This window comes from Blastomyces gilchristii, assembly GCF_000003855.2.
Source record: "Blastomyces gilchristii SLH14081 genomic scaffold supercont1.2, whole genome shotgun sequence".
Lineage (NCBI taxonomy): Eukaryota > Fungi > Ascomycota > Eurotiomycetes > Onygenales > Ajellomycetaceae > Blastomyces > Blastomyces gilchristii.
In genome coordinates, this window is record NW_003101681.1 from 4,105,521 (window position 1) to 4,116,322 (window position 10,802).

At 33.7% G+C, this 10,802-nt stretch overlaps 4 protein-coding genes across 4 annotated transcripts; 3 read left to right on the forward strand and 1 right to left on the reverse strand.

Annotated features, from left to right (window-relative positions):
- Positions 1 to 235: 235 nt before the first annotated feature.
- Positions 236 to 421, forward strand: BDBG_16345 (uncharacterized protein; the record flags this gene model as incomplete). The annotated part of the gene is made up of 1 exon (XM_031724313.1): positions 236 to 421. The coding sequence occupies one exon, from the start codon at positions 236 to 238 to the stop codon at positions 419 to 421; it is 186 nt and encodes a 61-aa protein (XP_031576371.1).
- A 102-nt stretch (positions 422 to 523) lies between these two features.
- BDBG_16346 (uncharacterized protein) lies at positions 524 to 1,099 on the forward strand (the record flags this gene model as incomplete). The annotated part of the gene is made up of 3 exons (XM_031724314.1): positions 524 to 528; positions 631 to 803; positions 903 to 1,099. The coding sequence occupies 3 exons, from the start codon at positions 524 to 526 to the stop codon at positions 1,097 to 1,099; spliced, it is 375 nt and encodes a 124-aa protein (XP_031576372.1).
- A 5,644-nt stretch (positions 1,100 to 6,743) lies between these two features.
- On the forward strand, positions 6,744 to 10,000 carry BDBG_01273 (meiosis-specific topoisomerase Spo11). Its single transcript, XM_031720267.1, has 6 exons — positions 6,744 to 7,541; positions 7,631 to 7,806; positions 7,880 to 7,966; positions 8,028 to 8,108; positions 8,186 to 8,257; positions 8,336 to 10,000. Exons 1-6 carry the CDS (start codon positions 7,247 to 7,249, stop codon positions 8,834 to 8,836), a joined length of 1,212 nt encoding a protein of 403 aa, XP_031576373.1. The 5' UTR covers positions 6,744 to 7,246; the 3' UTR covers positions 8,837 to 10,000.
- BDBG_01274 (ubiquitin-conjugating enzyme E2-18 kDa) lies at positions 7,774 to 10,510 on the reverse strand. Its single transcript, XM_002628320.2, has 2 exons — positions 9,524 to 10,510; positions 7,774 to 9,368 (listed from the first exon to the last, which is right to left on the reverse strand). The coding sequence occupies exons 1-2, from the start codon at positions 9,771 to 9,773 to the stop codon at positions 9,115 to 9,117; spliced, it is 504 nt and encodes a 167-aa protein (XP_002628366.1). The 5' UTR covers positions 9,774 to 10,510; the 3' UTR covers positions 7,774 to 9,114.
- Positions 10,511 to 10,802: the final 292 nt, after the last annotated feature.

A 10,802-nucleotide genomic window follows, 5' to 3' on the forward strand; every position in this document is an offset into this window, starting at 1 on the left:
CAAAGAATCTGACAGAGCTTTCATTAAATAATTAATTATTATCAGAACTAATTATATCTGTCTGAGATATAAGATTACAGATGTTGTGTTTTTCAATAGATTACTGATAGAAGTCAATAGAGATTGAGCATTCTTCATAAAGAATAGAATGAACTAGATTGATAAGAACAATTTGAGACCTTTAGAAGAAGACTTCATACGATTATACTGTGACATACTTCTACACCTTTCTACTATGGAAAACAGTAGTACTGAATTCATGAAAAATCCTGCGAATAATACTCAAGACAAGAATAAGAAAGGCAAGGACAAAGACAATGACAAGGACAAGAACACTGAATTCAAGTCTGAACATAGAGATAATGATGCAAGAACCTACTATCATTGTCAAAAGATTGATCATATTCAGACTGACTGTTGAAAGAAATACTCTGAGAAACATTTTTCAAACTTCAATATCTATAGAAACAAGGAAAAAGACAAGAATGTGAAAAATACAGGTGCTGTTTCTGTTTACAATATCATGAAGTAAGTATTTTGCATGAAAGAAAAGACCTATGTAGGTAATCAGACAGGAAAAGATATCTGAATTCTAGATTCTGAATTGAGCACTTATGTCACATCTCACAGAGATCTTATCATGGCAAAACCTCAGAAGATGAAAGTGATGTTGAAAATGACAGATGAAATAGTGATTTCTGCTGCAGCTATAGAAGATACAAAGATTTCAGTGAAAGAGATGAATATGCTGTTAAATAATGTCTACTATATTCTGAAGTTAGAAGTGAATCTCATGAGTATGAGTAAGCTTATACATCAGAGTTATACCTATAAGCAGTTGATATATGAGAATAATCATACTATATTGATTATATCTTCTGACTGCATGTTCTCATTTACAGCAAGATTAAATAAGAATGATATCTATGAGATGAAAAGGCTGATTATATACAGAGACTTGATCTGGTTTGCTATACTTAATGATGATTTTGAACCTGTGAATATATTACAGATAAAAGATGACACAATATTGACACTATCTGATAGAAATGATACAAAGGTTATAGAACTTATGATGATGCAAGACATTAAAAGCTAGAATATGTGAATTCTGCAGATATTGTAAAAATGACAGCAGATTTATATCTAGAAATGAGAATAAAGAGTAACAGAGATTTATCATTCTGTAAGATCTGTATTCAGATAAGAATAACATATTCAATCCTTGCATCTATAACATGAGCTGTTAAGCTGATAATGAGATTCTTCATCAATCTGACAGAGGGTGAAAAAACACTTTTCAATGAGAATGATACTCTCACTAGAGAGAGTGCAAGCTACTAATTGAGTATAATAGATAATATAATCTGTTAGAGATGAACAATTCTTATAAAGATTATTATTATTATTCTTCAATTATAGATGTATGCAGTCAGAGACTATGACATCTACCTGAGAACCTTTAGTTCTCAGAGTTTTTCCTATATCTATAGAGTCAACTATTATACATTTATCAATTTCAGATATGCAAAATCAGAAAATTCCAGCTCAGAATATAAAAACTGTTTACAAATTACAGTATTTCAACACCTTCTGATACTTTGAAATTATTTGAAAATATCATGACAAAGGAAAAGAGAACATAGTCTTAAAAATAGACATATTAAATAGATAGATAGAAAAGAACAGAAAGAAACAAGTACAGTAAAGAGAGACTATAACAAAATAAAATTATTAAAAGATAGTGTATAGCTGTTTTAATAAACTATATCTAATCAATTTCTGTCTCTTCATATTCAGACACTTCTGAATTCAGCCATTTTCTTGTAGCTGCTTGAGTTTCTGATAGAAAGTCTATTAAGTATTTAATTCCTGTCTCAGTTGAGAATAAGAACCTCATATTTAATTGATTTAAATCATACTTCTTCTTTAATCTGACTCTGAGACTATTGTATAATGCACAATGCATTACAATATACTCAGGATTTTCATTCACATTGCAGAATGAGCACTCTGTTGAATCAAATCTATCATCAAATCTTTGTATATAGAATTCAAAATAATCATGTTCTAGTTTCAGCTGAATTATGAATGAGAATATTTTCTTTTTACATTTAATGAAACATGATTTTCACTTTGATTTTGTCTCAAATCTTGAATAATGTATGCTCTTCTTTTGTTTCTACCAGCTTTCATTTCACTTATTTAAACAAGATTCTTTTATCTTTCTCTTTATAAAAGATTAAAATACTGATTTTTGAATAGATCTGCTTAATTCTGAACCCTTTTTTGCAGCTGAATCAGTCAATTCATTGCCATGAATATTTATATGAGCAGGAACTCAATGCAGATAAATTATCAGTTTTAATATTCTTCTCTTTTGAATTTTCAAAACAGGGTTTAAAATCAGTTCAAGATTCATTTGATTATTATGAATCTGACTATTTCTAAGTCTTTTTAAAGCAGCTTGACTATCAGAGAATATTCATATCTCTTTCAAACTATTTCCTCTTTTATGAGATTTTATTTCAATAAGTTTGAAAGCTTTCACTATTGTAAATAGTTCAGCATCAAAGACTTCAAATTCACAGCCTAAATTCCAGAAATCTGAGATAAAATTGATATTATCTTCAGTATAAGCAATGCCTGTGCCTAATCTATTCAAATTCTCATTTTTTGAGTCATCTGAGTAAATCAGAATAGAGTCTTTTATATTGATTGTAGAGATCTTTTTCAAATGCTGTTCATATTCTCTCTCTTTAGATAGTTCATTTATTTGTAAGTCTATGAGAGATTCATGCTTTTCTCTTCAGAGAGATATCTTCTCATGATCAATTTTCTCAACATTTAATGAAGAAAATTGATTCTTAATAAGGGAACATAGTTTATACAGTTGAGAGAGTATTTTCTTTAAAGCATTATTCTCATTTCAATCAAGAAATCTATTTTAATTCAGTTCATTTCCTGAGTTAACTGATGGAAATGAAGAAGAGACTCTTCCTCTGATTATATGATTTAAGCGCATCTTCATGACTCTCAGAGCATAGTTTATACAGGCCTTTTCAAATTGAATAGCAGGAGGTGGAATTGAAGCTTCAATTTCCATTGCTTTAATAGAAGATGATTTGAATGCTCTCAGAATTCTTCTCAAAGCTCTGTTTTATAGACTTTGAAAGAGTTCAGTGAAGTTATCTTGATTGTTTCATCAAACTTGAACTTCATAATCAGCTACTGAGGTAATACAGGCTATGTATAACTGTCTCATAGCCTGAAAGAATAGACCTCTCTCAGTATTCAATAGTCTGATTATACTATTCAGTAGTCTCTCTGCCTTGATGATTCTTTGTTGAATATAATATTTAAAATTCAACTTGGAGTTTAATCATACTTCTAGTCATTTGATATTCAAACTGGGTTTAATCTCTTTATTTAAAAGAGTTAGACTTAGTTCTTTCTCATTAAACCTGGGAAAAAAGTGAATTAACTCAGTTTTATTCATATCAAATTGAATTAGATTGATATCTGCTCTAACAAAGATTTTCTTTGCTGCTTTCTCAATCACTTCTAAATTCTCTTTGATTGTCTTTGAACTGTAGAGTAGATCAATATCATCTACATAACTTGAAGATCTCACTATTTTCATCCCTTTATTCTTGAATAGATATGCCGTGTATATTGCAAATAAAACAGGTGAGATTGAAGATCCTTGTGGTACTTCTATTTTTATCTCAGTTTTATCTTGTTTTCTTCCATCAAAGAATAGTTGTATAATTCTTTTAGACATGAAACAATTAACTCATTTTATTAGAGAAAGTGGCAGTTTTAACATCTTCAAAGTTTGAATCATCTTAGACTTTGAAACATGATCAAATGCATTCTTTATATCAATAAAAACTGCAGTTGAGATTCTTATAGTGAGAAAGAGAGAATCTACTGCAAGATTAATGAATTTTATCACAGATATTGAGATAACTACACAATATTAAGTTGAACCTCTACACTGAAATGATGAAGAAGAGTTCAAGAGTCAAGAACTTAAAACCTACTATCAGAGTAAAGAAATAGTGTATGAAATAACTACATCTGATACATCACAATTGAATGACTTAGTGAAACACATGAATTGAATAGTTGCAGAAAAGATACAAAGCCTACACTTTAATAGTAAATTAGAAAGAGAACTTTGAGATGAAGTAATATAAGCTATGATTATAATGATCAACACATTCTCAATATCAATAAAAATATTTGAATGTAAGAAAGAAACATCATTTATATCTTTTAAAGCTTGAACTGAAGTGCAATCTTCTATTCATTGAATATGAAGATGAGAGTGTAAGATCTACAAGAAGAATTTTAAAGTGTTGAATAAGCTCATAGATAGAACTGATAGTAAGAAATAACAGCTGATTGAATATCAATAATTACATCAATATCATGTGTGAGATTCTGTTGCATGTCATCTTGAGATTGTATGAAATATCATATTTAATAAAGCTCTTGACATGAGTGCAAATACATCTATAAATACAGTGAGAGACTTCAATAAATTGTCTAATAAATTGAATATTCTGAATATCAGAGAAGAATGACAGCACTACTTACTATAATATCTAGTGAAGAAAAAGTCAGATGTTTTGAAGATGATTACTAATAAGAATTTAGAGAGTGTAATTAATTCAATCTATCTTCTAGATAATAAGACACAGCTTGTTATAAATGAAGAGTCTGAAGACTCTGTTAATAAGAATAATTCTGTTCTAAGTGTTCTGACAGACTGATCAACTATACTGACAGAAGTCAAGAGAAGCTCAGACTAAGACTATTAGTATGAGACAATGAAAAAGAAGATTAAGATATTTGAATAGAAGAAGATATATATTATTATTAAGAAGACTCTGAAAATAAATATTCTTACAGATAAATAAGTATATAATCAGAAGTTTAATAATAAGAAAGAAATCATCTATTTTAGAGCTTACTAAGTGATTAAAGAGTTCTTGCAATAGCAGAGTATTTATTATATAAGATTGTATACTGCAGTGATATCAGAGTCTATATCATGTAGTCTATTCACTATATCAACTGTCAAAGAATGAAAGATTAAATTGATTAACTATATATTCATGTTTTTAAATAATATATTACCTCAAAATGAGATAATCTATATGTAACTACTCACAGATGTTAAGTACAGCAGAGAGAGCTTGATAAGATTATTTTATCAGAGTCTATATAAAATGAAGCAAGCTGTAAGAGTATGATATTTTCTTATAACAGAGTATCTGACTATATTGAAATTCAAGATATTATCTTATGATGATGAATTTCTATATCACTCTATTCATAAGATCTATCTAACATTGCATATTAATGATTATTAAATGACAGAATCTCAAGAACAGTAATTAGACTGAGTATTAAGAGAGATTATAAAGAGATTTGAGACAAAGAATGTTAAAGAGATTAAGTTATATCTTAAAATAAAGATTAAATATCAGAGAAATGATGATCTAGTGATTACATAGAGCTGTTATATTAAGAAGATTCTTGAAAATTTCAGTATGAATAAGATAAATTCAGCTAACATTCTGATAATAGCTAGTATACAACTGGAATTCTCATCTGATGAGAATGATAAATTAAATAATAACTTTACAGCTATAAGATATTATCAAGAATTGAAATCATTGCAGTATTTAGTCTTAAGCAGCTGATCAGATCTGGCATTCACAGTCAACTATCTCTCATATTTTAACTCATGTTTATACAAAGCATGTTAAGCAGTGTTGAACCATGTTCTACATTATGTTAAGAAGATGAAAAATCATGATATATTATATAGAAAGAAGATTGATAATGAGAATCTGAGTTCTGTAACATACTGTGATTCAGACTGAACAAAGATGAATTCTTAATACAAATCAACTGCTGACTATGTTATATTAATTAACAGGTCACTGATCTTATGATAGTTGCAGAGATAGATATCTATTATTAAATCAATCACAGAAGCTGAGTATATTATAGCTAGTAAAATAGCTTGTGAGATAATCTGATTAAATGATATGTTATATAATACTGAATTAATAAATGATGAAAAAGTGAAAATATGCTTATATCTATAAGTTAATAATAAGAGAGCAATTGATCTAGTAAAGAGAGAATTCTTAATACAAAGATCATATTACATTGAGATTAGATATCATATTCTCTGTGATTTGATTAAAAAAGAGAAAATTATGATGAAATATATTAATTCTACAGTGAACATAGCTGACAGTCTTATCAAGTCACTGATGAAGCCTGCATTTGAAGATTTTATCAAAAGAGTTGATATTCAGGAAATTGAGAAGAAGGAATGATTGAATGATAATAATAATACAGTGAATCAATGAATTTTGCATATATTTCTTGATTTTTACAGTTATTGCTGTATGAATGTCTTTTCTAATGAGGAAATCAGGGTCTGATTGATGTAATTAATTATTATTGCATTTTTGAAAGATTTGAGGATGAGGGAGGCCCCGGGTGGCGGCTTATAGGCCACAGTGTAGCAGGGGGGGTGTTGGTGATTACTACACCTACCCTAGTCACGTGCCACCCCAACCTATCCATTTAGTGTAACTCGCGTAGATAGATTACACACACAACACAACAACGTTATCCTCCAAGAGTCTGAGCCAACAGATTCAAGCAAGAGAGGCTGATTATGTAATCAGGTATATATCTCTCCTTATCAACGTCAACGCTAACTTCATCTTTTCATCTTTAAACCCTCTTCTTGTCTTTCAGTTTTGTGGGAGACAATCCTCCGGGATTTATCTCAAGATTCTAGTCAATTTGTTATCTGTATTTCGACTTATCAAGAGAATATCTCTGTTGCCACACTCTTAAACGCCCGTATTTGCGGAGTTCTTGCTGCTCTGAATCTCTAATTACATCTTCGAAACTACAATTGTTCATGACATATATCTTCTCTTTCGATCTTGCGCAAGAGAATACCTCTATTGGCTCTTTTTGCGTGTTGTTTTCAAACCACATAATTAATTTCATTTCTGTTTCAACATCACATTCATTTAAGTTAGAACCTGCCTTCAGAGGCTACAACTCTACCTGAGAGCTGGTAACAGCCACCAGGCAGCCCTTCTTCCATTACTCCTGGCAAATCTTCCATTTTAAAGTCAACTGATACCTCCCAGTTCCAAGAATATACCTATCAAGATATATATATCATTTGGTCCCAATGACGTCGGAGCCATCAGCGTTGGGGATTCCAGCCCCTCACCCTGACCCTAACCCGCACCCTGGAAATGGATCCCCAGAGGACAAGGTTCGCAAGTTTATTACAGAACTCCTGGATTCGCTCATAGATGGCCTAACGAGAGCTGACGGATGCCCGTCAATCACTCTAAGACGGCGCTCAAATCATGCCCAATTCTCGGTAAATCCGGAAACATGCGCTTTACAATGTGACACTGCTGACCTTTCCTGCACCTATTCATGGCCAGGGAAAACCGTGTTAGAAGGTTGGCGTTTCGGTAGGTTACGCCCCAACCCAGTGCGATGCTATGTTTTAGCGTATTCCTTGGGCTTGAATTGATCTCATTGTTCTTCTTATATCATCCAGCGGTCCTGTTGCGAATCCTTGGACATATATCAGAGGCCATTCGGGGTGATTTCGTTAGCTCGAAGCGGGATATCTACTATCTTGATCCTGTTTACTTTGGATCCCAGAGTGTAGTAGACCGATGCATTGACGACATTGCCTGTACGATTGGTGTCGATAGGACAGCGTTGCACGTGGTATTATTAACCGGAATATCCCATTGCCTCCGATGATGGGATCTTGTTCTTGCTAACTTGTGAATTATACAAGGCAGCAGCAGCCAAAGGACTTCTTGTGGGAAGCTTCAACATCACACTTAACGATGACTCCGTGGTAGACCCGGGCGTTCATTCTGAGGTTGCCTTTGCTAGTCCAGGAGGCTCGTTTGCACGGGTTATTGACGTATATATATATATAGGGCATGCTCGTTCCTCGGGCTGAAACGGTCAGGAACTTCGACATCTCAGCTGTTCGATGGATTCTGGTTATCGAGAAAGAGGTAAGATAACAATGTACATACAAATGTAACAACAAGTTTATAGCCGGGTCTCGACACTGACAAATCAAACATGAAAGGCGACATTCCACAGGTTGGCAACTGCTAACTACCACAAAACTTCTGCTGCCGGCCCAGGGATCCTTATCACGGTAAGGACAATCCCCTTTATAATTTCCCCTTCATATTCCAATCAATCGTGAGTATTCTAAAATCGCAATAATGTTCAGGCGAAGGGGTACCCAGACATCTGCACCCGTGCATTCCTCCACTTATTATCCAGAACCCCAGGATCAGTATCAGGAGCATTGCGCTCCAACCAACCTCCTATTTTCATGCTAGTTGACAGCGACCCAGACGGCATTGCTATCATGTCTACTTATAAATACGGCTCGAGGGCGCAGGCACATGACAATCCCAACCTTACCGTTAATAAAATGCAGTGGCTTGGCCTTCAATCCTCCGAAGTTGCTTCTAGAATTGAAGTATATCAGCAGGATGATGACGTTCTAATTCCCCTGACTTCGCGTGACCGGAAGAAGGCTCAGGACATGTTGTCCCGAAGCCCTGTTTTCGCAGAGGATGGGCCAGAGCCGGCCTGGAGAGGGGAACTGCAGCATATGCTCATGTCAAATGTGAAAGCGGAGATTGAGATATTGTATGAACGGGAGTGGGGTATTGAGAGATGGCTGGACAGGAAGTTGCAGACATTGATCAAGAGGGTGTTCTAAGCCGTTTCAGGGGAGCGCTGGCGAGAGATACAAGGAAGAAGGCAACGGTGATCGTATAAAAATCGCTGTATAAGAACAAAACCAGTCCATAAAAACTCCACGCCCAATGAACTAAAACTAATGAATCTCTCAATCAAAGCAAATCATGTATCCACTAACCTAACCCCTACCCCGCTCGAAAACAAGACACAAAAACGCCGATAACTCACATTATATAAAAGAAAAACAACGCTCTATGAACCCTTGCTCCTCCAATTCCCCCCCCTCGTATCCAAAACTCAAAGCCCTAAACTCCTCCTAACCTCACTACGCACCCTCTTCTCATACTCGCTCCTCTGATCCCGCCACATCTTGGCCGCCTCGACATTTGCCGGGCTCTCATCATTTGGCTCCGCAAGCATACTCATGACGGAAATAAGAATCTTCTCGACTGATTGGATGGGGCTCCAGCGCTCCGACGCATGCTCGTAGTGGTTCGGGTCGTCCCCTGGCGGATGCAGGATGGAGATGCACACGGTGCCGTTGGGGTATACTACGTGTAAAGAGTACAAGGGAAAACATAGTTAGTCGCTTGTAATGTGCTATACATGAACATGTAATAAATATCCAGGGTGATCACTACAGCGCGCGCCATCATCATCCAAGCACAGAAGCACAGCCACCGGATATTATATATATTTCACATACCATTCGGATGCCAAACCCCACCACCCAGAAACTTCATCGTGGGCGGGCTGAGCGGGTAATCCCTGGGGAACTTGAGTTCAGCAGCGAACACGCCGCCCTCAAAAGGTGTGCCCTCGGGACCCTGGATCAGCGCCTCCCAGTGAAACATGTCATCTTCACTGACGGGCCCGGCTGTTATGCCGTCTGGTGGGCTGGTGGAGAGGAGCTTGTATTCGTGAAAAAGGCGCTTCTGGGCGACGGAGGTGGCCATGATTGTATAGTTTTCGTAGTGTAAGTCGCTCTTTAGGCCCTGAGAAGGGGTTTTGCGGATTGCGGGGGAAGTTTTTGGCGATGTGTGATGTGCTGATAGTGAAAGTGGCGGCGGCTGGCGTTTTGGGGTATTGTGGCGGACATATTACTTGCGAAAACAGAATTTTCCCAGCCCCCTCTGAAAATTAGTAGCAAAACACCACCAAAAAATCAAAATATCTGCATTTCTCTAGAATCATTCAATATCATTCAATACATGTCTTTTTCAATCAAATATCATTCAAATATACATCTTTCTTCTCTTTATCATCAATATGTCATCTCAACTCTGTGATTTCAATTAATAAGATTGTATATCTTCTTAAGAATAATTATATATCTACTAACTTACTAAGATTATATGAAGTATTAATTATTATTTATATATATTAAATTCAATGAAATCTTCACTATTTTGAAACTGCTAGAGAACTCTGTTCAATATATAATATAAAGTTAAAGATTATATCAGATATCTCTTTAATTCTGAAGAGATTTAATAAAGATTTTAAAGCTTTTTTATATTATACAGTTAAGAACTTCATAAGAGAAAAAGATATAAAAGAATATTTCAGATGTACTTATATAGAATAATATTATAATAATTAGAAAGATTCAGATTACAATTTATTATAATATAAATTTAAAAGTAAAAGTAGTACAAGATCTGTTCTTATCACTATAAATAGTAAATAAAGATACTTTGAATTTCTGTAATTTTATCTATTATAGTGAACTTTTTAATTCATCTCTTATAATTTGAAATATACTCTTATTAATATTTATATGAAGCAACTGTTTTCTTATTAATTAATTAAAGTATTCATCAAATTAAGATATTAAACTACTTTAAATTAAAGATAAAACAGTGAATTTAATAAAAGATTCAATAATAAATTCAATAAAAGATTTCAATAGTGTATTCAATAAAATAGTTCAATAGTAAATTTAATAAAAGATTTAATAGTGAATTTAATAAAAGATTTCAATA

Coding starts and splice junctions, on each gene's coding strand:
- BDBG_01273 (XM_031720267.1), top strand. CDS start 7,247: ATGACGTCGGAGCCATCAGCGTTGGGGATTCCAGCCCCTCACCCTGAC. Junction 7,967..8,027: donor ACCCGGGCGTTCATTCTGAG/GTTGCCTTTGCT, acceptor ATATATATATAG/GGCATGCTCGTTCCTCGGGC. Junction 8,258..8,335: donor GCCCAGGGATCCTTATCACG/GTAAGGACAATC, acceptor AATAATGTTCAG/GCGAAGGGGTACCCAGACAT.
- BDBG_01274 (XM_002628320.2), bottom strand. CDS start 9,773: ATGGCCACCTCCGTCGCCCAGAAGCGCCTTTTTCACGAATACAAGCTC. Junction 9,369..9,523: donor TGGGGTTTGGCATCCGAATG/GTATGTGAAATA, acceptor CTTTACACGTAG/TATACCCCAACGGCACCGTG.